The sequence below is a fragment of the Cryptomeria japonica genome, chromosome 7 (assembly GCF_030272615.1).
Source record: "Cryptomeria japonica chromosome 7, Sugi_1.0, whole genome shotgun sequence".
Lineage (NCBI taxonomy): Eukaryota > Viridiplantae > Streptophyta > Pinopsida > Cupressales > Cupressaceae > Cryptomeria > Cryptomeria japonica.
In genome coordinates, this window is record NC_081411.1 from 509,423,999 (window position 1) to 509,450,129 (window position 26,131).

Genomic DNA, 26,131 nt, shown 5'->3' on the forward strand with positions numbered 1-26,131 from the left:
ATTTTTTCCCTATATTCCTAGGTTTTTTCTACACTTCTTTTAATCTTGCTTAGGTTAATAAATCATGCTTAATTAGGTGAGTGGTTATGAGGTGTCACCTTCCTACATGTGTGCATCCATTTTCTATCTTGGGAAGATACTTGCTATCTTTAGTCCAAGAGATGGTTGCTCTTGATTGGTCGGTATTGCCACCTCTTCCCTCTCCCTGGTCTATAAAAGCATGCTATCTGGATTGTATTTGGAATCTCTTGATTTTGCATCCTCTTAATGTTATTTTGCTTCTAGTATTTGCATTACTCTCTTAGAGACTAACTATGTGTTGCTACTTTGATTTCGTATCATTTGCATTCATAGTTTAGATATCTATGCACTAGTTTTCTGGGTTTATAATCTTTTCAGATTTTATCATGGTATCAGAGCTATTCTATGTGCAAGAGTAGATTTTAGTTCCATATTTGAGAGATTCGAGGGGGGCTAATAAATCTTATTATAGTTTTTTGGAAAACCCAGTATGCTCTTCTCTTGCATCTTCGGATGATCTTGAGAATCAGAAAAGTTTGATGAAAATTTTTTATCGCTGGGGTTTGCACTTATGTTTTATGAAATATGGGTGATTGTAGCATTTCTGGTTATACTGGAAGCATCTGTGGCTATTCCAACACGTCCAGGAGGCTTGAGAAAGTCAAAATCTGGCTTTCGTTTCACTGAAATCAGAGATCATCATACACAGTTGCAAAACTGGGGTTTCAAGATCAAATTTGACAACCATCTTGCATATTTGGTGTTTTCAATCAATATTGTAGGTTCCAACATTCCTTCTCTTGACTTTGGTAGCTGATTCATCCTTTGCATGCCGCTTTTTGGTTGCTGGGGTCATTTTTTGTATCTAAAGTCATTCTATTTACACTGGATCTACATCTTCTATACATCAAAAAGAAAAACGTCTTCTAAGTTTTGTTCGCAGTACAAAACAACCATCTGGGTATCTTTTAGTTTTTGCATGAAGACTATATATTTTTGCAGAAACACACTCAGAAAGTTACAGCAGTACCCCTCTCCATTGGTTGTTGTAGTTTTGAAGGTCGTTTTCAAATGCTTCGTTCTTGCTCATACAGACTCCATTTTCCACGAATTTTTTTTTTGATTTTGGATATTTTTTTGTGCTCTATGCACTAGTGCAGCCGTCTTTTGATTTTGATGCAGAGATTTTTCTGAAATTGCAGATTCTTAGTCGTGACACTGCACAGCTCTCATTTTGTGAACTTCGAAGGATCATAACTTTCACATATGACCTCGTATCGAGGTGATTCTTTTTTTGAAAGTACATTTATTTTCGTGTAGATTTTAGTGGTGTTGTTTATTTTTTTGGATATTGTGCCAAAAGTTTATTCTCAACATATGCTTTTCATGAAGATTCTATAATGCATTGAAATCAAGACCACTTAGTATTTATTGCTAGTGGTAGTTGTAAACGCACTAATATAAAGTGCCAAATCATAATTTATTTGGGGGATCTTTGATTGAGTGAAAAGGGGGGGGGGTTGTCTTGATTGTGTTCTCTTCCTTTCAACATTTTTTTTCTGCACTTCTTCATCATGGATCAAACAATAGTGCCTATCCTAACTCCATATAACTACTTTGAGTGGAAATCACACATGACACTCTACTTAAGGAAAGCTGGATTACATAGGATAACTATGGGGCTTGAAACTGAACCTGCTAAAGATGGAGATAAGCCTAAGTGGTTTAACAAATGTGATGAGGCATATGGAACATTGTGTTTGTCTGTTTCTCTTGACTTTCTCTTTCATATTGAGTCTTTAAATTCACCAAATGAAATCTGGAAAAAGGTAGAAACACTATTTGGCACACAAGATTCAATGAGGGGTCATATGTTGGAAAATTAACTAATTAGTTTAAGTCCGGGCAATTTCAACACAATCTAGGATTTCTTCACTAAATTGAAATCACTAAGGTTGCAGTTAAAACAATGTGGAATTGAAAAGAAAGATGAACAATTGATTCTTAGTATTCTCTCTAAGCTAAATTCAGAATATTCTGTGTTTGTTTCTACCTTCTATGCTACTAAGGGTGCACTTGGTACACAATTTACCATGCCATCTCTAGATGATTTTTCTATCTCTCTCAATCGGTAATAGGATAAGCTAATTTAGATGGGCACTCTTAAGTCCTCTAAGTCACATGCCCTGGTTGCCAACCAAGGCACAAAAGAATAGAAAGGACAAACTAGTAATAACAATAGTAAGGATAAGAAACAAAAGAATAGCGAGGAGAAGAAGGATCAGACATCACTTGCTTTAAAAGAAACTAATGAGACCCAATCTTCCAAGGGTGACAAGCCTAAGAAGGAGAGGGTCCAATGTGCCTATTGTAAAAGACCTAGTCATGATGAACATAAATGTCTGAAGAAACAAATTGATCACTTGAGACACATTCTTGAGAAGAATAATATCAGTGTTCCTGAGTCAATTAAACAAAGTTCTAGTGAGGGGTCTAACAAGGCAAAAGAAAATAACAAGGGGAAAGGAAAGGGCAAGGCCCTGGTTGCATTTGCTTCTTCACCATCCACTTGGGTTCTTGATTCGGGTGCTTCACACCACATGGATTCATCTAAGGAAGAATTTGCTTCTTTGGAGCCGTGTACTATGCCTTCTATTTTGATGGGTGATGACACTCCTGTTGAGGTGTGTGAAAGAGGGTCTATTGATGTGAGAGATGGCACATTTGATGATGTTCTTTGTGTGCCCTCATTATCAACTAATCTCCTATCAATATACCAGATCACTCACATAGGTTCAGGAAAGCGGGTTGAGTTCACTCTTGATTCAGTGGAGATTCGTGAGTTGCACAATGATTCTACAGTTGCAGTTGGGAGAGCAGATCATCAGTCACGACTCTATTTGTTTTCTCACTTTGCTCCTAATCCTCCTTTGACTATTTTGCTCACTCATTCCAATGATGTGAGTAGATTATGGCATGAGTGGTTTGGCCATCTTAACTTCCTCTACTTGCAGCAGCTCAACCAATAGAGTATGGTCACAGGGTTGCCTTCAGTTCAGTTTTCAAGTGGTGTTTGCCAAGGTTGCATACTTGGTAAGCATCCCAAGGAAAAGTTTGATAAAGGAAAGGCATGGAGAGCTTCACAGATATTGGAGTTAGTTCACAGTGATTTGACTGGTCCATTTCAGCATCCTTCATTCAGCAGGGCCAAATATGTCCTCACATTCATTGATGACTTTTCTCGATATACTTGGGTGTACTTTCTCAAATAGAAGTCTAACGCATTTGATTAGTTTTAGGACTTCAAAAATTTTGTAGAGAAGCAATTTGGGAAAGCCATCAAATTTTTGCGCACTGACAATGGTGGTGAGTATGTCAACCATCAGGTTGAGAGATTTTTCACTTCAGAGGGAATTGATTTGCAGCATTCAGTTCCATACAATCCTTAGCAGAACAGTGTGTCAGAATGGAAGAATAGGTCCTTGAAGGAAATGGCGAACTGCATGATTCACTCCAGATCTCTTGCACCACAGTATTGGGTAGAGGCCATTAATTGTGCTTGTTATATCTAGAACCGTGTTCCTCACTAAGCCTTGAAGGGAGTCACTCCTTTTGAAGCTTGGAGATCTCGGAAACCATCAGTTAAGCACTTTCAAGTTTTTGGTTCTCCTGCATGGGCCCTCATTTTTGTAGAGAAATGCAAGGCCTTGGATCTACAGAGCAAACCTTGCATATTTATAGGTTATCTTGGTGGTGTGAAGGGTTATCAATTGCTCCACCCTACTACACATGAGTTGTTCATTGAGAGGAGTGTCCAGTTTGAGTAGGGCTCCTCGAGCTCACTTTCTACCACTTCTCCAACTCCTTCTACTTTGGCATTGGAGTCACTTGGGATACATGACAACTCCTTTGATGAGTCAGATTCACCTGAGCAGTCTTCTACCTCCACTTCTGATGTAGAGAGTGATTCAGAAAAATCACCTCCTTCCTCTCCTAGTCATCATTCAGAGGTTGATGATTCTCCATCTTTCGGTCCACTTTAGGCTAGACATACCTTGCAATCTATAGGTGATTGGGTTGGGGATCCATCAGACACCAGGCGGACTCGTTCATAGTTCTAGGGTGCTCCACATGTCTTCATTGCCACTGCCTCAGATCCACAATCTTTTCATGAGGCTTCTGGTATTCCTAAGTGGGATACAGCTATGCAGGAGAAGTATAGTTCCTTAATGAGGAACCACACTTGGGATCTCATCCCTCTTCCTAAGGGAAGAAAACTTGTTAGATGTAAGTGGATCTGTTGGACAAAATTTGTAGCAGATGGGTCAGTTGACAAGTATAAGGCTCGCTTGGTCGCCAAAGGATTCTCCCAGGTTCCTGGGATTGACTACTCTGAGAATTTTATGCCAGTTGCTCGAATGAATTCCATCTGACTTGTTCTTGCCATTGCTACAACTAATTGTTGGGAAGTGCACTAGATAGATGTGAAGAGTGCTTTTCTTCACGGTGACCTTCAGGAGGAGATCTACATGGAGCAACCACAGGGGTTCCTCTAGGATTCTTCACTTGTGTGCCGTCTTCAAAAGTCTCTCTATGGCCTCAAATAGGCTCCTCGGGCCTGGTATGCCAAGATGGACTCCTTCCTTCTATCAATTGGGTTCACTCGGTGCCATTTTGATCCCAATGTCTACATTCTGCAATAGGATGATTCACTCCTATTTTTGGTTCTGTATGTTGATGACTTGTTGATCACAAGGAGTTCTTCATCCACTATTGGGGCTATCAAAACTTCCCTTCATGATAGGTTTTTGATGACTGACTTGGGCTTGTTGCATTACTTTCTTGGGATTGAGATCTACCAGTCTTCTTCTGGGATCACCATCAACCAGTCCAAGTATGCTCTAGATTTGCTCTCGAGGTTTCATATGGCTGATTGTAAGCCTACTCCAACTCCCTTTCTTTCTAGAGTCAAACTTGAGGCTCAGTGTTCTTCTCCACTTGTTGATGGCACTTTGTACCAATAGCTTGTTGGGAGTCTCATTTATTTGACTCATATGAGACTTGACATTTCATATGTTGTAGGCATAGTCTCTCGATTCATGCAGGAGCCTCATGAGTTGCAGTGGAAAGTAGCCAAGAGAATCCTTCACTACATTTAGGGTACTCACAATTTTGGGATTCACTACGCAGTGGGCATTGAGCTTGACTTGGTGGGCTACATAGATTCATATTGGACGGGCGATTCTCAAGATCGCAAATCTACTTCAGGTTACAACTTCTCACTTGGTTTAGGTCATGTTTGTTAGTCGAGCAAGAAGCAGTCTGCTATTGCTCTATCTTCTACTGAGGCTGAGTATCGGGGGGCTGTGAATGTCGCCAATGAGGCCATTTGGCTTCAAAATCTCCTCACTGAGTTTGGTATCTAGATCAGATGGCCATCAGTCATATTTTGTGACAACTAGAGTGCCATTCAGATCTCACAGAATCCGGTCCATCATCAACAAACCAAACACATCGAGATCCACATGCACTACATCTGAGAGCTCATCCATGGCCATGTCATCGACCTTCACTACTATCTGACTTCCGAGTAGGTTGCTGATATCTTCACCAAACCCTTCACTGAGAGCAAGTTCCTTCATTTGCGAGCTTTGCTAGGGGTGCGGGATGCTTCATCTTTTGGGGGGGCTTCTTCCTCTCACTCAGAGTCCTGAATCTCTCTACTCTTGGGGGGGTCTCTTTCCTCTCTCTTTTTGGGGGACTTTTATGTACATGGGTACCTCATCAGGCTTGATTTGTCGGGACCCATTTCTACATCCACCTAAGCTTCACTTATGGGAGGGTGTTAGTGTAGGTTTTTATTTCCTAGTGGGTTATTTATTTTTTCCCTATATTCCTAGGTTTTTTCTACACTTCTTTTAATCTTGCTTAGGTTAATAAATCATGCTTAATTAGGTGAGTGGTTATGAGGTGTCACCTTTCTATTAGGCCTAATATGGAAAGCTAATGTACTGAGAGGGGAGGGGTGAATCAGTACTCCAAAACTTTTCTTGAATAATAACTTTACTGTTATGCATAAACAGAATAGTGCAGTAACATAAAATAAAGTTAAAACAAATAGATAACAATCATACATGATTCACTCCATAACACATATATTTTGGTTACGCAGAAACTCTTGGTTATAGAGAAAAACTACGGTGGGGATGGCACCCACAACTTCACTACTGCAATAATAAAGAATTATCGGTTAGAGCTACATTTAGCTATTTCTGATAGCTTACCCTGTTAGGAATAACAAGATATGTTAGATCTACCTTGCTAAAGGATTTTACAACATTTATTCTGAATGTTGCACCTGGTTAGAGGCTTTACAATTTATACACTTGGTTAGAGTCTTTTACCTTGTTAAAGGTTTCTCTTTCAACTTCACAATATGACAATAAAATCATTACAAATATCTGCAACTTTACATCTGAAATGTTATAGCAGATTCTATGTGCTCAGAATAAGATTACCTTGCTTATAGCATACCTCAGTAACCCATATAGTAACTCGGTAAACCCTTCTGTTTACTCTGTTCTTTGACTGTTCTCTGAAAACCTTCTCGGTGACCTCTGTGTCTCTATAACAGTCTTTCTTCATGCATACATGCACACTCCTTTAACTCTTAACTCATGTTGTATAAATAGATCTCTTAAAATGGTGATCCAATTCATTGCTTCGATCTTACAAACAAGATTCCTCAAATGAATAACTAAACAAAATATTTCATTGGTTAGATTGTCCTTGTAATCATACACAATCTTTTGGTGCAATTTCTAATGTAATAACGGTTAGATGTACCTCGATCTTGTAACACATTTTCATATGTATGTCTAGGTTCAATGTATCTGGTAACCGGTTTCACTCGGTGTATGTCAACTCGGTGTGTCATCTTTACTGCTCAGTAGTCTCAAAAAGATACTCGGTAGACAGCTCGGTGTATACTGCATTTTATGACTGCTTTCCTCTGTAACCGACTAGACTGTGCATACCGACTTCTCTATGTATACCGACTGCATGATTCGATAGTGCTAACCGACTAGAATATATAGTATGACTTTGAATATAAAACTAATGGCAACTTGATAAGTAGTAACAATCTCCCCTTTTGACATTAGTTGAGATGTTTGACAAAAACTACTTTCAAAGTCATAACTCAAAAATCTATATACTTTACAAAATGACTATACTTGACAAATATATACAATAGTCAATGAAATAGTATATTCAGATATACTCCCCTTATCATTATACTATACATAACTCTGATTTTGTGTACTCGGTCTATGCTTGTGTGCTCTGCTTGCTCTGCATACTCTGTATCTGTATACAATACTCAAAACTGTATTATCAAAATTGTATCACTCCCTATAGTATATTATCACTCCTCTTATGTAGTATTACTCCCCTTTTTTTTACAAACATCAAAAACTTAATTTACATCCGAGGACGGTAACTGATCAAAAATAGATTTATACTTTTTCCGGGCATCAGTGAGTGTGACAGAGAGTGCATCCTTTACACTTTCCATTAAAGAATTTTGTGCTTTAATATCAACCAATAGTGATATTAAGCCATCAAGAGTGCTTCCCTCTTGTGTAGTAGATAGGCGTGTAGCTCAGTTAATCTATTCTTGAACTTATGAGAGATGAGGAAGAAATAATGTCTGGAGTGTCATTATATCCATCCTGATCTTATGCTCTTCATTTTGAAGTTCTAACTGTTAAGCCATGAGCTGTTGAAGCTTGGTATAAAAATTCTAAATAGAATTGGGCTCTATGGTCAACTTATTTGAGAGATCGGTGATCTCTTTCTCAATTGCATCAGTTTTATTCTTGATATCTTTAATGAATAAGGAAAATGTACAAAGTTTCTGAAATAAATAAAGAATATGCTTGAGTTGAGGGGACAACTCAGCAATGAATTTGACAAGCTTGACTTTTCCTATAGCTAGAGCTTTTTGGACCTCTTCAATCATTTTTGTAGTAAGCTCTTTATCTTTTAGCTTGCTTAAGTACTCAGATGCATCAACTCCAAATGTTTCTATTTGAGTAAGGAGTTCATCCAGTTGAATGTGGATGGCTGCATCGGTTGACACTGTAGTTGTAGGTAGCATATCTGTCAGTAGTGTCTTTACCTTCTGTAGTACTTTATTCTTCTTTTGAATGGCCATCTATTTTTCTTGTTCGGCCTTTGCTTTGCATAGTTCACCGAAATCAATAAGTGCTTGCCCCTTTAATTTTGAGATATCCACATTGGGCAACACTATCAGTTTAGATAAATCAACTTTAAAACTATGCTTTTTCACCTTCTTCTCTTTACCTTTGGTTGGTTGTACCAAGATAATTGCTTGTGAGGCTTGCTGACCCTTGGTAGGTTTCTCAGTAGATGCAACACTTTGGTCTATTCCTGTAGCCGTTGTGGTGTCCTTGGGTGTCTCGGTACTGGGGGTCTCAGCTGTAACATTTTCAGTGCTTGACGGTTCTTGAGAGGTCTAATCTTTAGTTGTACCTTCTGCTGCTTCAGACTGGTGACCTTCAGTGCCTTGTGCTGTATCCTTAGGTGCTTCGGTTGAGACAGGCGGCTTGATCAGTGGATAAGGCTAAACTTGTACTATCACAGATTCACTAGATACAAGTTTTGCATATGTAGTGCCTTCGATCATTTCCTGCTCTGGTGCTTCTGCATCCATGACATCTTCATCAAGTTGAATAGTGTCAGTCGGGTCTTGCTCAGTAGCGTCAGGACCTTGCTCGGTGACATCAGGATCTTGTTTGGTGACATCAACAATTTCAACTTGAGATTATTCTCCGATATCTTTTAGTTTGAAGGTTTCCTACCACTTGGCTTTTGTCTCATTTTCTACATCAATGTATAGCCCATTCATCAATTTCAAGGCTCTTTGTTTGACAAGAAATTTAGAATTGTAGGTTGTCAAAAGCTCTTTAATTTCTACTACAGACATGTCAGGAAATAGATGGACTAGACTTCTTTCTCTAATTTTTTTCTCTGAGTCCATTGCATATTTCCACCTGTTATCAATATCTAAGTACAATTCACTCGGAAGTGACTTAACTAGTTCTAATGGAGCTAGCCGAAACTTTAGAAGTGTACAAATGACAACTTCTTCAATTTGTCACTTCTCATCATTATTCCTAGTCTCATACTTGACATATCTAAATCCTGCAAATCCATCATATTCTTTAAGATTGGCACAAAAGTTTTCAACACTATGAATATTTACCTTCTTGCTTTTTACAATCTGAAATTTGTTTGCATCATCAGATTCTGTATCACTAGACTCTTTTGCCAAAATGAGTCTCCGAGTAGATTTCTTGTAGGTTTTGGTTACCTTGGGAACAGTAACACTCTTTTGTTTCTTGCTCGGTGATGCAACTGATGCTCTAGTGTTAGGTCTCTTTGTTAAAGGTGGAGTCGGTAGGGCTTTTGAAGTGTCCATTTTCTTTCTTTTCAACACTTTACCCTTAGGTAGTTTGGTGCTCAATGTTATTGCTACCTCTTGAGCTTCTGATTCCTCTTCGGTAATGGCAAGAGTGCCTTTGATAGGTGTGGAGGAAGATTCTTCTCCGAATTTCTCAGATAATACCTTAATCATCTTTGTAGCCTTTCTTGTAGCTTTAGGTACTACAATGCTCATTTTCACCTTTTCCTTAACTTCTTCATAAGTCCCATATCTCAGTTCGGTAGCATGCCTTGGCAATGTGAGATATGCCTCAATTTGCTATTGTGTGATATCATAGTCAATCTCGTAACCCATTGGTGGAAAAGATTGAGTCCTTGGTTCTACAACATTCACATAACAGTAATCAGTGTCTACCTCAAAACATATATCATCCTTATATTTCTCTACCAGCTGTGGTGGAATTTGGTACCTGTTGTGCATCTTCTCTTGAAATTTGCTGAAGTAGTCATCCATGATATCATTAAAATTATCTCCCAATTTCTTGATAAAATCATTAATTTGATGGGTGATTGGTCGGTGTAGCTCCCAAACTACTTTACCGACTGAGGGAAAGAACTTCTCAAAGTAGAAAAACATGCATACAAGAAGTGAACCAAACTTTAGTGTATTTGCCGAGTTGTTCTTTTTCGGCTTCCTTATTGTGTTCAGGTTCTCAAACAAGTTCTTCAGTAGCACTTCACATAAATCTACTTTCATTCCCTTTTTCACTATTTTATAGGCTAAGTCAACTACGGCACATGGTACACTGTTTTCCCTTGCAGATTGGAAGAAACAGTAACCAATTACTCTAATTGCAAACTTAAGTTCTGCATCAGTGACATTGTTTAGTTTCAGTCCTCGGTAATCAGATTCTACTCCAGTTAAATTGATTAACTCCTTCTGTGATATCATCTTCTATGCTCGTGCATGATCATAGATAGGATACCCGGTGATCACATGAATGATTTCCTTAGTGATTTTGAATGGTTGCTCTTCTAGCCACATAAAATCATCATGAACTCTGCTCAAAACAAACTTAACCCATTGAGGTTTGAACACACGGGGATAGGCTAGGGCTTCAGTTAATCCCTTGATTTTGATATTCTCATACTTGCTATCCATTTTGCCATCAGTACATAGTTCATCATATGTGTCACTAATCTCAACATGACCGAGTTCTTCAACACGACATTTGGTGAAGAATCTAACATCTTCGACTAACAAGACTCGATTCGGGATGAGTGAAAAGGCAGTTTTGTCATCTGGTTCAGCAGCGACTTTAGGAGTCAAAGTGTATTTTAGAGAGGGCTTTTCTACATTATTGACAACTACAGGATCTTGGATCTTGGGTGCCATTTGTAAATTTTAGATAAAACTTAGCAAAATGTCCTTAGGGTTTGACGGTTTACAAATGGCAGACATTTCACACTCGGTAGATAATAGCAATTTGACAACATTGGAAAACCAACTTAACAGTGTGATGAGATTTGATGTAAATACCTTGGATTCACTTTGAATGTGGTTTGATCACCTTGATTTGCTCTTCTCTTCTCTCTTGAAAACTTGGTGAATGAAAATGACCGCGAAAATACCTTTAAATACACAAAATACCTTATCGGGCTCCATGCGAGTTAGGTCAAAACATTAAATGCACTCGGTTCACCTTTAACCGATTTACTCTCTTTTCTTTCATTTTAACCAAGTAACCAAATTTCCTTCATTTGCCGACTTGACAGGCTTCCTGTATTCACCGACTTGATAGGTTTCCTGTAAAGTACTTTTGATAGAATTTCAAACTTACTAATGCATCTTAACTATGTAGATTTTGAATTCAGTACATAATAGAATAGGAACTGTTATGATTTTAACCTCTAGAGAATGCAGTCCCTTCATACCTTTTCTGATTAATTTGGAATAGGTGTACCTAACTCGGTAGATAAGGTGCTTTCTTCATTTGACATGATTTCCTTCTTTTTCCAAATCATCTTAAATTTTTCTTTTATCTCTTCAGTGTCTCCTCTAGGTTGATCTCTGCAATCTCAAGCTAAGCGTCCAACTTTGTGACAATGAAAACATGCCATACCAAGATTTCTCCATGATCTTCAGTTGTTCATTCCAAATCTTATAAAACAGTTGGCACTTATATGTCCATATCTTCCACAACATTCGCACCATATCCTTGTATTGTAATCCCATGGTACTACTGCATATTGTCGGTAAGGATCTGGGTGAGTTCGGTAACCTCTAGCATTTGCACGATGTATAGACCACATGTAGTTCTTTTTCTTAAGCCAGCACTTCTCGGTACTATGTCCATATCTATTGCAGTTTTTACAAAACCCTTTGAATTTTGCCTTTTGATAGTTGTTAACAGACTTTGTCCTACATTGATTAGATGTGTGACCATATTTATTGCAATTGTAACAATAATTATTAGACTTAGTGATATTCGGTTGCTTACCTTTTCTGATCTGGCATATGTTGGTAGTATGACCTTGATTTCCACAATAGTAGCAAATAGGCTTCTTTCTTTTGATGTTATTCCTATTTCTAGCTTGCTTTGATGATTCTCCTCTCTCGGTAGTATGAATTCCTTTCTTGGTAGATTCTTTTCCTTTGTAACCGAGTCTTGCATCTTTGTTGGGTCTTCTTATATTCAGTTGCTCATCCAACATCTTTGATGTTTCATAACTCTTCTTCAATGTTTCTTTGGATTTATTCTCTGTTTCAAATTCATTGATCAATCTTGATACTTCAAGTCTCAATGCTTGATTTTCATCATTCTTCAGAATTGCTTCATGATGTGCATAACCTAGTTGATCTATCATATTTTGTTGAATCCCAGTTAACCTTATGATTTCATCATTCTTATCAGATACTAAGACTTCGAGTTGTTGTTTCTCTCTTTGTAGATCTCTTTCTTTATCCTCTGCTGTCCTTAATGCATCTATATTTTCAGTCATCTGTGTACTAAAATGTTCATGTTCTCTTTTCATTGCTCTTAGTTGGTCAGCCAATGCTTTGTTCTTTTCTTTCAACACTCCAATAATTTCTTCAGTCTCTTTAGATATACTATTCTCAGATGATGTTTCAATTTGTTCCACTAACTCTTGAGAATCCTGCAAGTCATCAGATAATCTTCTTCTTACTTTCAAAGATTTTTGCATTTGCCTTTGCATGTCTGCAATCACTTGATTTGCATGATCTAGCTCTTCTTGCAAATATAAAATCCTCTGAGATTGTTTATAGCCTTCCAATGATAAGATCTTTCTCTTTAGGTAGTTAAACCTTTTTTCAAGATTCAAGCTCTGATACCAATTGTTAGGCCCAATATGGAAAGCTAATGTACTGAGAGGGGAGGGGTGAATCAGTACTCCAAAACTTTTCTTGAATAATAACTTTACTGTTATGCATAAACATAATAGTGTAGTAACATAAAATAAAGTTAAAACAAATAGATAACAATCATACATGATTGACTCCATAACACATATATTTTGGTTACGCAGACACTCTAAGTTAGAGAGAAAAACTGTGGTGGAGATGACACCCACAACTTCACTACTGCAATAATAAAGAATGCTTGGTTAGAGCTACATTTAGCTATTTCTGATAGCTTACCCTATTAGGAGTAACAAGATCTATTAGATCTACCTTGCTAAAGGATTTTACAACATTTATTTTGAATGTTGCACCTGGTTAGAGGCTTTACAATTTATAGACTTGGTTAGAGTCTTTTACCCTATTAAAGGTTTCTCTTTCAACTTCACAATATTACAATAAAATCATTACAAATATCTGCAACTTTACATCTGAAATGTTATAGCAGATTCTATGTGCTCAGAATAAGATTACCTTGCTTATAGCATACCTCAGTAACCCATATAGTAACTCGGTGAACCCTTCTGTTTACTCTGTTCTTTGACTATTCTCTGAAAACCTTCTCGGTGACCTCTGTGTCTCTATAACAGTCTTTCTTCATGCATACATGCACACTCCTTTAACTCTTAACTCATGTTGTATAAATAGATCTCTTAAAATGGTGATCCAATTCATTGCTTCGATCTTACAAACAAGATTCCTCAAATGAATAACTAAACAAAATATTTCATTGGTTAGATTGTCCTTGTAATCATACAAATCTTCTGGTGCAATTTCCAATGTAATAATGGTTAGATGTGCCTCGATCTTGTAACACGTTTTCATATGTATGTCCAGGTTCAATTTATCTGGTAACACGTTTCACTCGGTGTATGTCAATTCAATGTGTCATCTTTACTGCTTGGTAGTTTCAAAAATATACTCGATAGACAGCTCGGTGTATATTGCGTTCTGTGACTGCTTTCCTCTGTAATCGACTAGACTGTGCATACTGAATTCTCTATATATACCAACTGCATGATTCGGTAGTGCTAACCGACTAGAATATATAGTATGACTTTGAATATAAAACTAATGGCAACTTGATAAGTAGTAACACTTCCTACATGTGTGCATCCATTTTCTATCTTGGGATGATACTTGCTATCTTTAGTCCAAGAGATGGTTGCTCTTGATTGGTCAGTATTGCCACCTCTTCCCTCTCCTTGGTCTATAAAAGCATGCTACCTGGCTTGTATTTGGAATCTCTTGATTTTGCATCCTCTTATTTCTATTTTGCTTCTAGCATTTGCATTACTCTCTTAGAGACTAACTCTATGTTTCTACTTTGATTTCGTATCATTTGCATTCATAGTTTAGATATCTATTCATTTGCACTAGTTTTCTAGGTTTATAATCTTTTTAGATTTTATCATGGTATCAGAGCTATTCTATGTGCAAGAGTAGATTTTAGTTTCTATTCTAGGAGGGAGCAGGTTGAACAGGGCCCTGTGGAAGTTGTAAAGCCAAAACATCAGACCTGGGGGAGGATGGTGTAATTGCTATCTTGAGTCATGCATTGGCAGACATATTTGATAGTAGACTCTAAGGCATGTAGTAAAAAGAATGGGAAATAAATAGAATCATGGTTGCGAAAGTGATTGAGTAACGAGAAATGGTAATAATAGAAAACACCATACCTTCCCTCCAGGGTAAATTATTTCATAATGATTTTGCACACCTGGTCCCATGGGTATGGAAGGCATTCTCTGTTGAAACCCCCTTGCATCTTGACAGGTTCCTCATCTTTTCTATAGAAGTAGTTCATACTGATCTCATCTGCGACCCTGTTGGTTTTTTCCACTTCCTTCCCATGGTTGAAAGACCTATGGCCTGGGTAATGACGTCCTCACTGATTTCAAATGATATATTTCCCATAACAACTCTCCTATCATTCTAGCTACTAACAAACTGCATGGAGAGGTTCTCGCCAAACCCAATCATGGCTTCCATGAATGGGACGATGCCCCCTTCCTTGGTGTATATCCAAACATAAGGGTCATTGCAAAAACAGTTGTTAATAGTGTCCGGCTCAACCTGGACTAAATCTCCCCCCATAATATCTTCCTCCAGAGTGATGTTGGGATGCAACGCGGACCAAAAAATGGTTATGTAGAGAGAAAAACTAGAGAAGAAGATAAAAAAAATTGACCGAGAATTAGCTAAGTTAAGGTGAGAGCTACAATCATTATCTTTAGTGGTGTTTCCTGAGGCATGCATCTACCATCTCTAGTAAGCATGTGAAGGGACACCTCTTAATTCATCTGCCAACTTGCAAAGATCTTCATTATTCAAAAATCTTAAGTTCCAGTTATAATAATAAATGATGTACTTGTTGTGGTTAATCAAGTTAATGATTAAAACTTGGAGCTTCAATCCTTCCATAATACAATTATCAGTGGCCAGCCGCATCATCACCAGACCGATGTGCTGGAGAAGGTGGGGGTCATCGGAAGCCACTTTGGTGTAGCCTGCCCAAATTGAATTTGAATTTCCCTCCCAAATCTTGTTAACGCAGACGAGCCAAAATGACCCCCCGTAAAAAAGGACATAGCACATCATGGCATGTTGAGAAATTTTGGTCTCTCCCAATTAGGGACTTCTATCTATTAGAAAGAGAATCAAGGTGTCTCTAGCACCTCATACCAGTTAACTCAAGGCCCATCATAGCCAGAGAGTCAACCACCGAGTTACCTTCTCTGTAAATGTGATGAATTTGAAATTCCCCAAGCCAGATAATCATGGACCAAATGTCCTTAATAATGTTGTTGATCATCCAGCTAATCCCTGCAACTCCTTTAGCCACCTCAATAATTAGCTTAGAGTCCCCTTCAATGATCAACCTTTTAGCATTGATGTCAAGGGCCAATTTAAGCCCCCAAAAGAGAGCAAGGGCTTTAGCCATGTTACTCGAGACAGAGTCACAATTCCCCGCATAGGCCAGAATTAGGTTGCCCAAGCTATCTCTAATAATTCCTGCTCCCACTGCAACACCACTACGAGTGGTGCCATCAAAGTTAAGTTTGAGCCATGAGGGGGCAGAATCGACCATCTAGTGTTAAGCCTCTCCATTTTCTTTGAGTTGTCATATTCAAAGAAGTTGTCTGGCAGATTCTTTGTTCTAATCCAATTCCAATCCATTGCCATAGGGGCTGATTGCGAATTTTTCCATTTACATACCAGAGCATTCTCCTTGAGGAGATTTTCAGCTATGCCAACCACCGTTTCAGCAGAGTTATTTGTTCCATGGAAGATCCAATTTTTCCTTTCCTTCAAGATATGCCAACAGATATGAGGGATGAGTTTCCAAAATTGTCTAATCGGCTAGTGGGCAGAGGGGCATTTCCAGTTGCTGATAAATTGCCACAAGTCTTCAAGGAAGGTCCATGTGATATCAAATTTTTGTAAAACTTTGTGCCAGACCGTAGAAGCGAAGGGGCAATGGATAAAAAGATAATTTATGCTTTCCTCAGCATAGTTGCACATGACACACTGGTTGGAAAGTAGGAAGCCTCTCCTTTTAAGGTTATTAATAGTTAGGATCTTCCCATACAGAACCATCCACCAAAAGAAGTTGATTTTAGGGATAAGCTGAGAGTTCCAAACTTCTCTCCAATATTGGCAATTATTCACAGGTGTGAATGGGAGATTGTAGGATGACTTAACACTGAAAGACCCTGAGGGATTCATATCCCAAACAAACTTATCAGAGTGAGTGGAATGGGGGATCCTGACCTTCTCAAGAAGGGATTGGAACTCACCAACGAAATGATCCCAATGAGTATTATTTCCCACCCCATCAGCAAGCTTCAACCAACAATGAGAGGGGGAAATGTAGTTTATCACAAGTGGACCCAGCGAGTCCTTGAGAGTTCCCATGAGGAAATTGAAGTAGGAAGAGGTTAGGGGTTTGTTGCTAATCCAATTGTCTTCCCAAAATTTGATCTTCTCACCATTGTCCACCTGCCATTTTAGACCTTGTTTAAGCAACTTCCTATTTTTGACAATGTTATTCCATATCTTAGACCCAGGTGGAATCTCATTAGAAGAAAGAAGGAAAGAGAAGGGGATGTGATTGAAATACTTTGCCCTCATATTGGAAAGAACGACATATAGGAACTTCCAGTTAACTTTATCATAAGCCTTAGAGATGTCAATTTTAAGAGCCATACCTGGGTTGCGAATTTTCTCCATGGATTAGATGACCTTGTGAGTAGTAATGACTGCATTGAGAATCTGCCTGCTAGGAACAAAACCCCTATGGGAGGGGCTAATGCATATTTCAAGAAGGGGTTTAATTATGTCGATAATAACTTTAGAGAAGATCTTATAGACCGAGTTACATAGGCTGATTGGGAGGTAATCAGACATAAACTTTGGGTCAGGAACTTTGGGGACCAAAACAATGAAAGTATTATTCAACTTCTTCAAGAGGTTCCCGGTGCAAATGAAGTCCTTGGTAGCTTTTGATGAATAATGATGAACTACGAAGGTCCTAACCGGTACTAAGGGGGGTGAATTAGTACACACAAAAAACTACTTCAACACTTTGTCATATCAAAACACAGCTGACCGGTTGTCTTCACCGCTGAACTTTTAACCATAGCTATACCGGTTAAACAAAAATACTTCAGATAGCATTCAATAGATCTCAAACCTTGATAACTAATTCACTTATATAATCATGCATGAGTTGTACCAATAATACCACAACCATTTAACAATGCATCCATATCTAACATAATCAAAACCGCACAATCATCATATGAAAATATCACAACCCATAACACATAGATTTTTCACATGGAAACCCAAATGGGAAAAATCATGGTGGGAATGAATACCCATAAGCTATTTGTAAACTCTTTTGAAGTCCTCTCTGTTAGGAGCCTAGTCCAGTTAAAGACTTTACAATAAAGGTCCTGTTAGGAACCGATCCTGTTAGGGATCACCCAGTTAAGGGATGGCTATATACCCTGTTAGGAGTTACTTTGCTTGAGGATTTCAATAACTCAATAACCTTGAGCCACCTAGTTAGAGGATTTACAACAAAGCCTGTTAAAGCCACCCGGTCAAGGGATTTACCTTCTGTTGAAATGGTTAGAAGACAACAGGTAAAACACTGATTTGATAACAACACTTCTTGCTAAGGCAGATCCTTTTCAGTTCCTCTCTTCTGCAATCACACTTTGTAGATTCCTCACTCTGGTTCGACAAGTATCAAATCTCCAACACATGGACACAAATACAACTTTTGCCAACCACTACAATAACAAAACTCATCAACCTTATAGACAACAACTAGGTCGGTAGCATAAACCCTACACCCTAAATATTTCAAGTTTACACTTACAAGTGGTCCAATCCTAACCATCCAAACACATTACATAGAATGAAATGATCTAAACTAGATCTCAAGATATTTTGCATCATCCAATCTTCACAGCATCTAAAAATCAATAACCCATCACGCGCTCTTCACACACCACTAAGAAAAATGCTCAATCCCGAGGTAGGCATTCAATGCATTCAATCTTCATGCGCAAGAACCACAAAGAAATCCTTCACGTGCACACAGTTGAAATGGAATCTTGATCCTTATCCTTATTTCTTAACTAACTAGTCACAAAACATCATCGGTTGCACCACACAAGCCAAACCGGTAACCCTAGAGCTGAACTGAGACTACCAACCAGTAGTCACACTTCGTGAACCCCGACACTAGTCCACTCCATCCCGGTTGACCATAACCGCTTCTGATCTTCATACTGGTTCATACCGGTTCACCTACTTGAGCACTTATTGACATCAATGACAACATACATTATCACCACTTCATCATATACCAACAATCTCCCCCTTTGGCATTGATGGCAATACTCAGTGTATCATTGCTCAGTATTTGCACCATTCTCAATAACATTTTATCGGTTCATCTTAAAAGATCAGCACCACCACCTGGACTGGTTAGTGTGCACTTTGCTCAATCACTTATCACACCACTTATTTCATCTCCCCTTTGCATATTGACCTTCAAACATATATCTTCTCCCCCTTTGACAACAATGCCAAAGTGGAGGCACAAGCTTTCGGGCTCCACTATGTTGCTCCCCCTATGGAGTAACATCCTTCAACACATCAATCCTATAAGATCTTACATAGTAGTACCTGACTGATGTGGAGGACACATCTTTAATTTAATTCATGAAGGGGCATAACCCCTAATGCACCTCTCAAATAGGTAAATGTAGTCTTCGGTAAGGGCTTAGTGAATATGTCTGCTAGCTGCTCCTTACTAGAAACATGTTCTAACACAACCTCTTTATTCTGAACCTTTTCTCTCAAGAAATGATACTTAAGCTCAATGTGCTTGGTCCTAGCATGCAATACCAGATTTTTGGAAATATTTATTGCACTGGTATTATCACAAAATATACTCACTAGTTCATATATAATCACTTTGAAGCCATTCAATACATGCTTCATCTAGATTGCCTGAGTGCACTTCATAAATGCTGCCACATACTTTGCTTTAGTTGTAGACTGGGAAATACAACTTTGCTTCTTGCTCATCCACAAGAATAATCTTCCACCAAGGAAGAACGCTCCACCATTTGTGCTCTTTCGGTCATCCACATTACCTTCCCAATCTGCATTAGTAAACACTTTGAGATCAAAGTCGCCAGTGTATGGATACCAAAATCCATAATCAACTGTCCCTTTCAGGTATCTAAGAATCCTCTTTACCGCAACCAAGTGGGATTCTCTTTGACTCTTCTGAAAACGAGCCACTATGCCCACTGGATTAGCAATATCTGGTCTGCCATGCACCACATAGTGCAACTTACTAATCATTGACCGGTACTCCTTCTCATCCACCAACACTGTATCATCCTCCTTTGTTAGTTTGCAGTTGGTCACCATCACCGTTCTAACTAGTTTGCTCTCCTCCATGCCAAAGGTCTTCAATACCTCTTTGATATACTTGGACTGGGTAATGAAGATACCCTCTTTCATCTGCTAAATCTGCAAACCAATGAAAATATTTATCTCTCTAATCAGAGACATCTCAAACTCCTTTTTCATCTCATATGAAAATGCATGACTCATATCATCATCTCCATCGAGGATTATATTATCTACAAATACTTCACATATCATAATCTGACCACCTTCAGATTTTAGGTAGATTTTGTTGTCCTCACTTATTCTTTGAAATCCTATCTTCACAAGATGAGAGTGTAACCATTCATACCATGCCCTTGGTGCCTGTTTCAATCCATACAAGGCCTTGTGTAATCTGCACACCATGTCACTATCTTCTGACAAAGCAAACCAATCTGGTTGCTCAATATACACTTCTTCCTCCAAGATTCCATTCAAGAAGGCAGACTTCACATCCATCTGGTATACCTTAATCCCTTGAATGCTATAAATGCAAGTAGCATTCAGACACCTTCAAGTCTAGCCAATGGGGTAAAGGTTTCTCCATAGTATTCTCCTTCTTCCTGAGCATATCCCTTGCATACAAGTCTTGCCTATTTCCTTACCACTGTGCCTTCTTCATTCAGCTTATTCCTAAAGATCCATTTGGTACCTATGACATTCTTGTGTTCTGGTCTGGGTACCAAGGACCATATTGCATTCTTCTCTATCTGGTCTAACTCCTCTTCCATTGCCTTTATCCAATCTTCATCGGTAAGTGCCTCTCTAGTGGTCTTAGGCTCAAATTCTGAAATCATGCAAGAATTTTCTTTCACCTTTCTCCTTGTAAGTATTCCTGCATCTTTGTCTCCTATGATCTGCTTCAGATCATGATGCAGTCTTACATACCTAGGAATGACCATAGCAAGTTCTGCTTGCTTTTCCTCTTCTTTTTTTGCTTCATCTTCTTCTTCACCCACTGAAGCTTCTACCAATATAGAAACACTAAGGTATTTGTAGTGTTTGTCACTGGTTTCTTTCTTAATCGGTTCCCAGAAGGCAAAAACTGGTTCATCTTCCATTTTCTTACTATTGGTTTCCTCAGGCTTCTTAGGGGATTCATCAACCCTAACACTGATACTCTTAACAATCTTCTGAGTCCTACTGTTGTAGAACTTGAGAGATTTTCTTTTAGTGGAATATCCCAGGAATATTCCTTCATCACACTTAGCATCAAACTTACTCAGGTTCTCACCTCGCCTGATATAGCATTTACTCCCAAACACTTTGAAATAACTCACATTAGGAGTTTTCCCATTCCAGTACTCATAGGGGGTTTTGTCTTTACCTTTCTTAATGAGTACCTGGTTCATGGTATAGACTGTAGTGCTCACCGCTTCTCTCCAAAATGTGTGAGCGACATTTCCTTGGATCAACATAGTTCTGGTCACTTCAACCACAGTCCTATTGTTTCTTTCTTCTATGTCATTCTATTGTGGTGTCCTTGGGGTAGACAATTGCCTCTTAATCTAATTCTCCTCATAGTACTTATTGAATTCATTAGAAGTGAATTCACCTCCTTGATTGGTCCTTAGGAATTTTATCCTTCTACCACTCTCCTTCTCCACCAATTCCCTAAAGGCTTTGAACTTTCCAAATGACTCAGATTTGTCTTTCAAGAATGTGACCCACATCATTCTTGAGCAATCATCGGTAAGAATCATGAAGTACCAATCTCCCTGAATGCTTCTAGTTTTCATCGGACCACACATATCCATGTGCACTAGATCAAGTAAGTTCTCCGTGGAAAAAGACTTACCTTTGAATATTGAGGAATACATCTTCCCAAGTTGGTATTCTCTGCACAAGGCATTTTCTGGTTTGTTCAGCCTTGATCTTACTAGCCTTTACAATATTGTCAAAAATTATATGACAAAGTCTCCTATGCCATATCCAACTATCATCAAATTTCACCTTCAGGCACTGACTAATCTTGGCATTTAGCTGAAACAGGTTTCCTCTAGTCTTCTTACCGGTGGCAATAAGTTCACCACTCTTTCTAATTATTCTACAGAATGCACCTTTGAATTCCAGTATGAGTCCTTTGTCATTTAGTTGAGAAACACTCAAAAGATTATGCTTAAGGCCTTCCACCTAGTAGACATCATCCACAATGCTCTTTCCATTTAGTGAGATGGATCATTTTCCTTTTACCATGCAAGGTGCATCATTGCCAAACTGGACAACACCACCATCATATTCTTCAAGAGACAAAGACTTTCTCCGGTCACCAGCCATGTGGTGAGAACACCGACTATCAATGATCCATTCATTAGAGTTGTCAATATGTGAGACATGGGCTTTCTTGTCAGACAACTCTTCCTTGAAAGCCACAAATACTATGTCCTCATTCTCTTCATCCTCCGATTCCTCATCGGTAACACCTCCATCCACTGCAACAAGACAATTTCTCCTACCTACTCCTTTATACTTCCTAAACCTCTCTAGTTTATTCTTATTGTCATTGTTAGGACAGTTAACAACTATATGTCCTATCTTATTGTAGGAAAAACACTTCAGAGGAAGCTTACCTCTATATTTTCCTGTTCCTTTTGGAAGTCTCTTGGTAAGAAGAGCTTCAAACTCCATCAGAATCTCCTCATCGTCCATGTCTCTACTTGGCCTGGATTCATAACTGGTACTAACCTATTTTCCTTTCCTGGTCATTGCGGAGGAAGGAGACACTCTAAAGGCTGACCCGATCTTCTAAACACTACCACCATAGCCATTCAATTCATATGTAGTCAACTTTGCAATAATAGAGTCTCGAGATACCTTGGTTTTGTCGATAGACCTTAGCTCCTGAATATCGGCAACCCTGATTGCATAGACCAGTAAAAGGAATCTCAGAACTTTACTGACAATAGTGGCATCATCAAATATTCCACCAGTGCTCTTGATCTCTCCAGCCACTTTCTTGATTCTTATGCCATACCACTGAATGGTCTCTCCTTCAACCATCCTCATATCTTCAAAATTTCCTCTAAGGCTTTCTTCCTTAGCCTGGTTGACATGTTCATCACTACCATAAATGGATTCTAGTTTGTCCCATACTTCTTTTGGATTGTCCTTATCTTGTACATCAATGAACTCTACATCAGACAAGGTACTAATAAGGGCTTCCATGACTTTCCCATTTTCTTGGATCTCTCTTTTCTAATCATCAGTTAGAGTGCCAGAGGAGATTACATAGGCATTCTCAACATAGTTCCAGTGTTGTGCAACAAAAATCTTGATATATATCTTCATCCCATCCTTCCATATTTTAAAGTTGTCCCTATTGAACTTAGGACCTTCCTTCTTCATCATTAAAACAAGATCTTTTGCCTCAAGTGGTTAAGCTTATATCACTGAGGACCTAGATGTGCTCTGATACCAATTGATGAATAATGATGAACTACTAAGGTCCTAACCAGTACTGAGAGGGGGAGGTGAGTCAGTACACACAAAAAACTACTTCAACACTTTGTCATATCAAAACACATCTGACCGGTTGTCTTCACCACTAAACTTTTAACCATAGCTATACCGGTTAAACAAAAATACTTCAGACAACATTCAATAGATCTCAAACCTTGATAACTACTTCACTTATAAAATCATGCATGACTTGTACCAATAATACCACAACCATTTAACAATGCATGCATATCTAACTTAATCAAAACCACACAATCATCACATAAAAATCTCACAACCCATAACACACAAATTTTTCATGTGGAAACCCAAATGGGAAAAACCACGATGGGAATGAATACCCACAAGCTGTTTGTGAACTCTTTTGAAGTTCGCTTTGTTAGGAGCCTAGTCCAGTTAAAGACTTTACAATAAAGGTCCTATTAGGAACCGATCCTGTTAGGGATCACCTGGTTAAGTGATGGCTATATACCCTGTTAAAGGTTGAAACCTTGTTAGGAGTTACCTCGCTAGAGGATTTAAATAACTCAATAACCTTGAGCAACCTGGTTAGAGGATTTACAACAAAGCTTGTTAAAGCTACTCGGTCAAGAGATTTACCTTCTGTTGAAATGGTTAGAAGACAATAGGTAAAACATCAATCTGATAACAACACTTCTTGCTAAGGTAGATCCTTTTCAGTTCCTCTCTTTTGCAATCACACTCTGCAGATTCTTCACTCTGGTTCGGCAAGTATCAAATCTCCAACACGTGGACACAAATACAACTTTTTCCAACCACTATAATAAAAAAACTCATCGACCTTATAGACAACAACTAGGTCAGTAGCATAAACCCTAAACCCTAAATATTTCAAGTTTACACTTACAAGCGGTCCAATCCTGACCATCCAAACACATTACATAGAATGAAATAATCTAAAATAGATCTCAAGACATTCTGCATCGTCCAATCTTCACCACATCTGAAAATCAATAACCCATCATGTGCTCTTCACACACTGCTAAGAAAAATGCTCATTTCCAAGGTAGGCATTCAATGCATTCAATCTTCATGCACAAGAACCACAAATAAATCCTTCACATGCACACAGCTAGCATGGAATCTTGATCCTTATCCTTATTTCTTAACTAACTGGTCACAAAACATCATTGGTTGCATCACACAAGCCAAACTGGTAACCCTAGAGCTGAACTGAGACTACCAATCGGTAGTCACACTTAGTAAACCTCGACACCGGTCCACTCCATCCCGGTTGACCATAACTACTTCTGATCTTCATATCGGTTCATACTGGTTCACCTACTTGAGCACTTATTGACATCAATGACAACATACATTATCACCGCTTCATCATATGCTAACAACTTTGGTTAGATCATACTTTAGAGTTTTCTAGAACATCTGAAAGAAAGTTGAGGGGAAGTCATCCGGTCCAGGGGCCTTAAAGGCTTTCATTGCAAAAACCACCTCTTTAACTCCTTTTTCAGACATGCAGCTTATCAATAGCTCATTATCAGAATCATTCAAGAGTTGAGGGATAAGACTAAGAAGCTTATCACTAACCTCAGCAGGTTCACTGGCCCTGTCATTTGTGTAGGCATTAGCAAAATGTAGGGAAGCCCATTGGCCAATCTCACTATTGAAATTCAATTTGTAACCCCAGATGAAAAATTTGATTTTTGTTTACGAATGGATACCCTTGGGGAGATCAATTGAGGAAATTTTTTTATTTTTTATGATTTTCTAAATTTTTTAGTTTTTTGCAGAATTTAAAAAAATTCATTTTTTTGGATTTTTTAAAAAAAAATTGCAATTGATCTTGCAATTAAAAATAAATAAAAAAATTGATTAGTAAAAATTATGTGATCACATCTATCACTTGCATGCCCCACTCATTCTACCCATGTGGCATACCATGCCTATATCACCACTAGGTGTATAAGCCTTGAGACTCATTTCCCACTTCATTTGCACATTTGTCATTTGGTGAATAGAGAATTGGAGAGAGTAGAAAAACTTGGAGAAAATGGTACCACCCTACCCCACTCACTGATTTGAGAGAGTTCGTCGATTCGAGCGCCCACTCGCATACGGACCTTTGGTAAGTCAAATTCTAACCGCTCTTGTTTGGAAAAAATTGATTCTTGAGTGATTTTTGTGAGTTTCAAAAAATTTCTTGCAGGTTTGTCTCTTTTTGCCCGTTTTTCTATTCTTTTGGTGCATTTGATTATTTTTAGCGCATTTAAAAACTGTTCTAGCGAATTTGAATATTTTCGTTGCGATTTTGATATTCATTTTAGCGCTTTTGATTTTTGGTTTAGCGCATACAAATTAGGGTTTTTGATTTGTTTAGCGAGGCATGATTTAGCACATTCGATAGATATTAGTGCATATGATGAATTTGGTAGCACATTTAAGATTTTTTGTAGCACATTCAAATTATGTTTTAATGCATTTAAAAACTATTCTAGTGCATTTGAGACAGAATGTTAATTTTTTTATTTTTGCAACTTCGATTGATTAAAATGTCAGTTTCTTGATTACTTTGATGTTTTCGCTTGATTAAATGATTAAGAGAGTTTAATTGACCTCATGATCGATGATTGTCAATGATATAAACTCAAAGCTTTGATAATCTGATAGATTTGATTGATTTATTGAGTTTGATTGACCTCATGATCAATGAGCATCAATGATGTAAACTCAAGATTGGATGATTTGATAGAATAGATGCGTGACCTCATGATGAATGAGCATCACTAACATGTTGTTCGA

At 38.3% G+C, this 26,131-nt stretch overlaps 1 protein-coding gene across 1 annotated transcript; it reads right to left on the reverse strand.

Moving 5' to 3' along the window:
• Positions 1–597: 597 nt before the first annotated feature.
• On the reverse strand, positions 598–16,001 carry LOC131856831 (uncharacterized). The gene is made up of 2 exons (XM_059208768.1): positions 15,644–16,001; positions 598–704 (listed from the first exon to the last, which is right to left on the reverse strand). The coding sequence occupies exons 1-2, from the start codon at positions 15,999–16,001 to the stop codon at positions 598–600; spliced, it is 465 nt and encodes a 154-aa protein (XP_059064751.1).
• Positions 16,002–26,131: the final 10,130 nt, after the last annotated feature.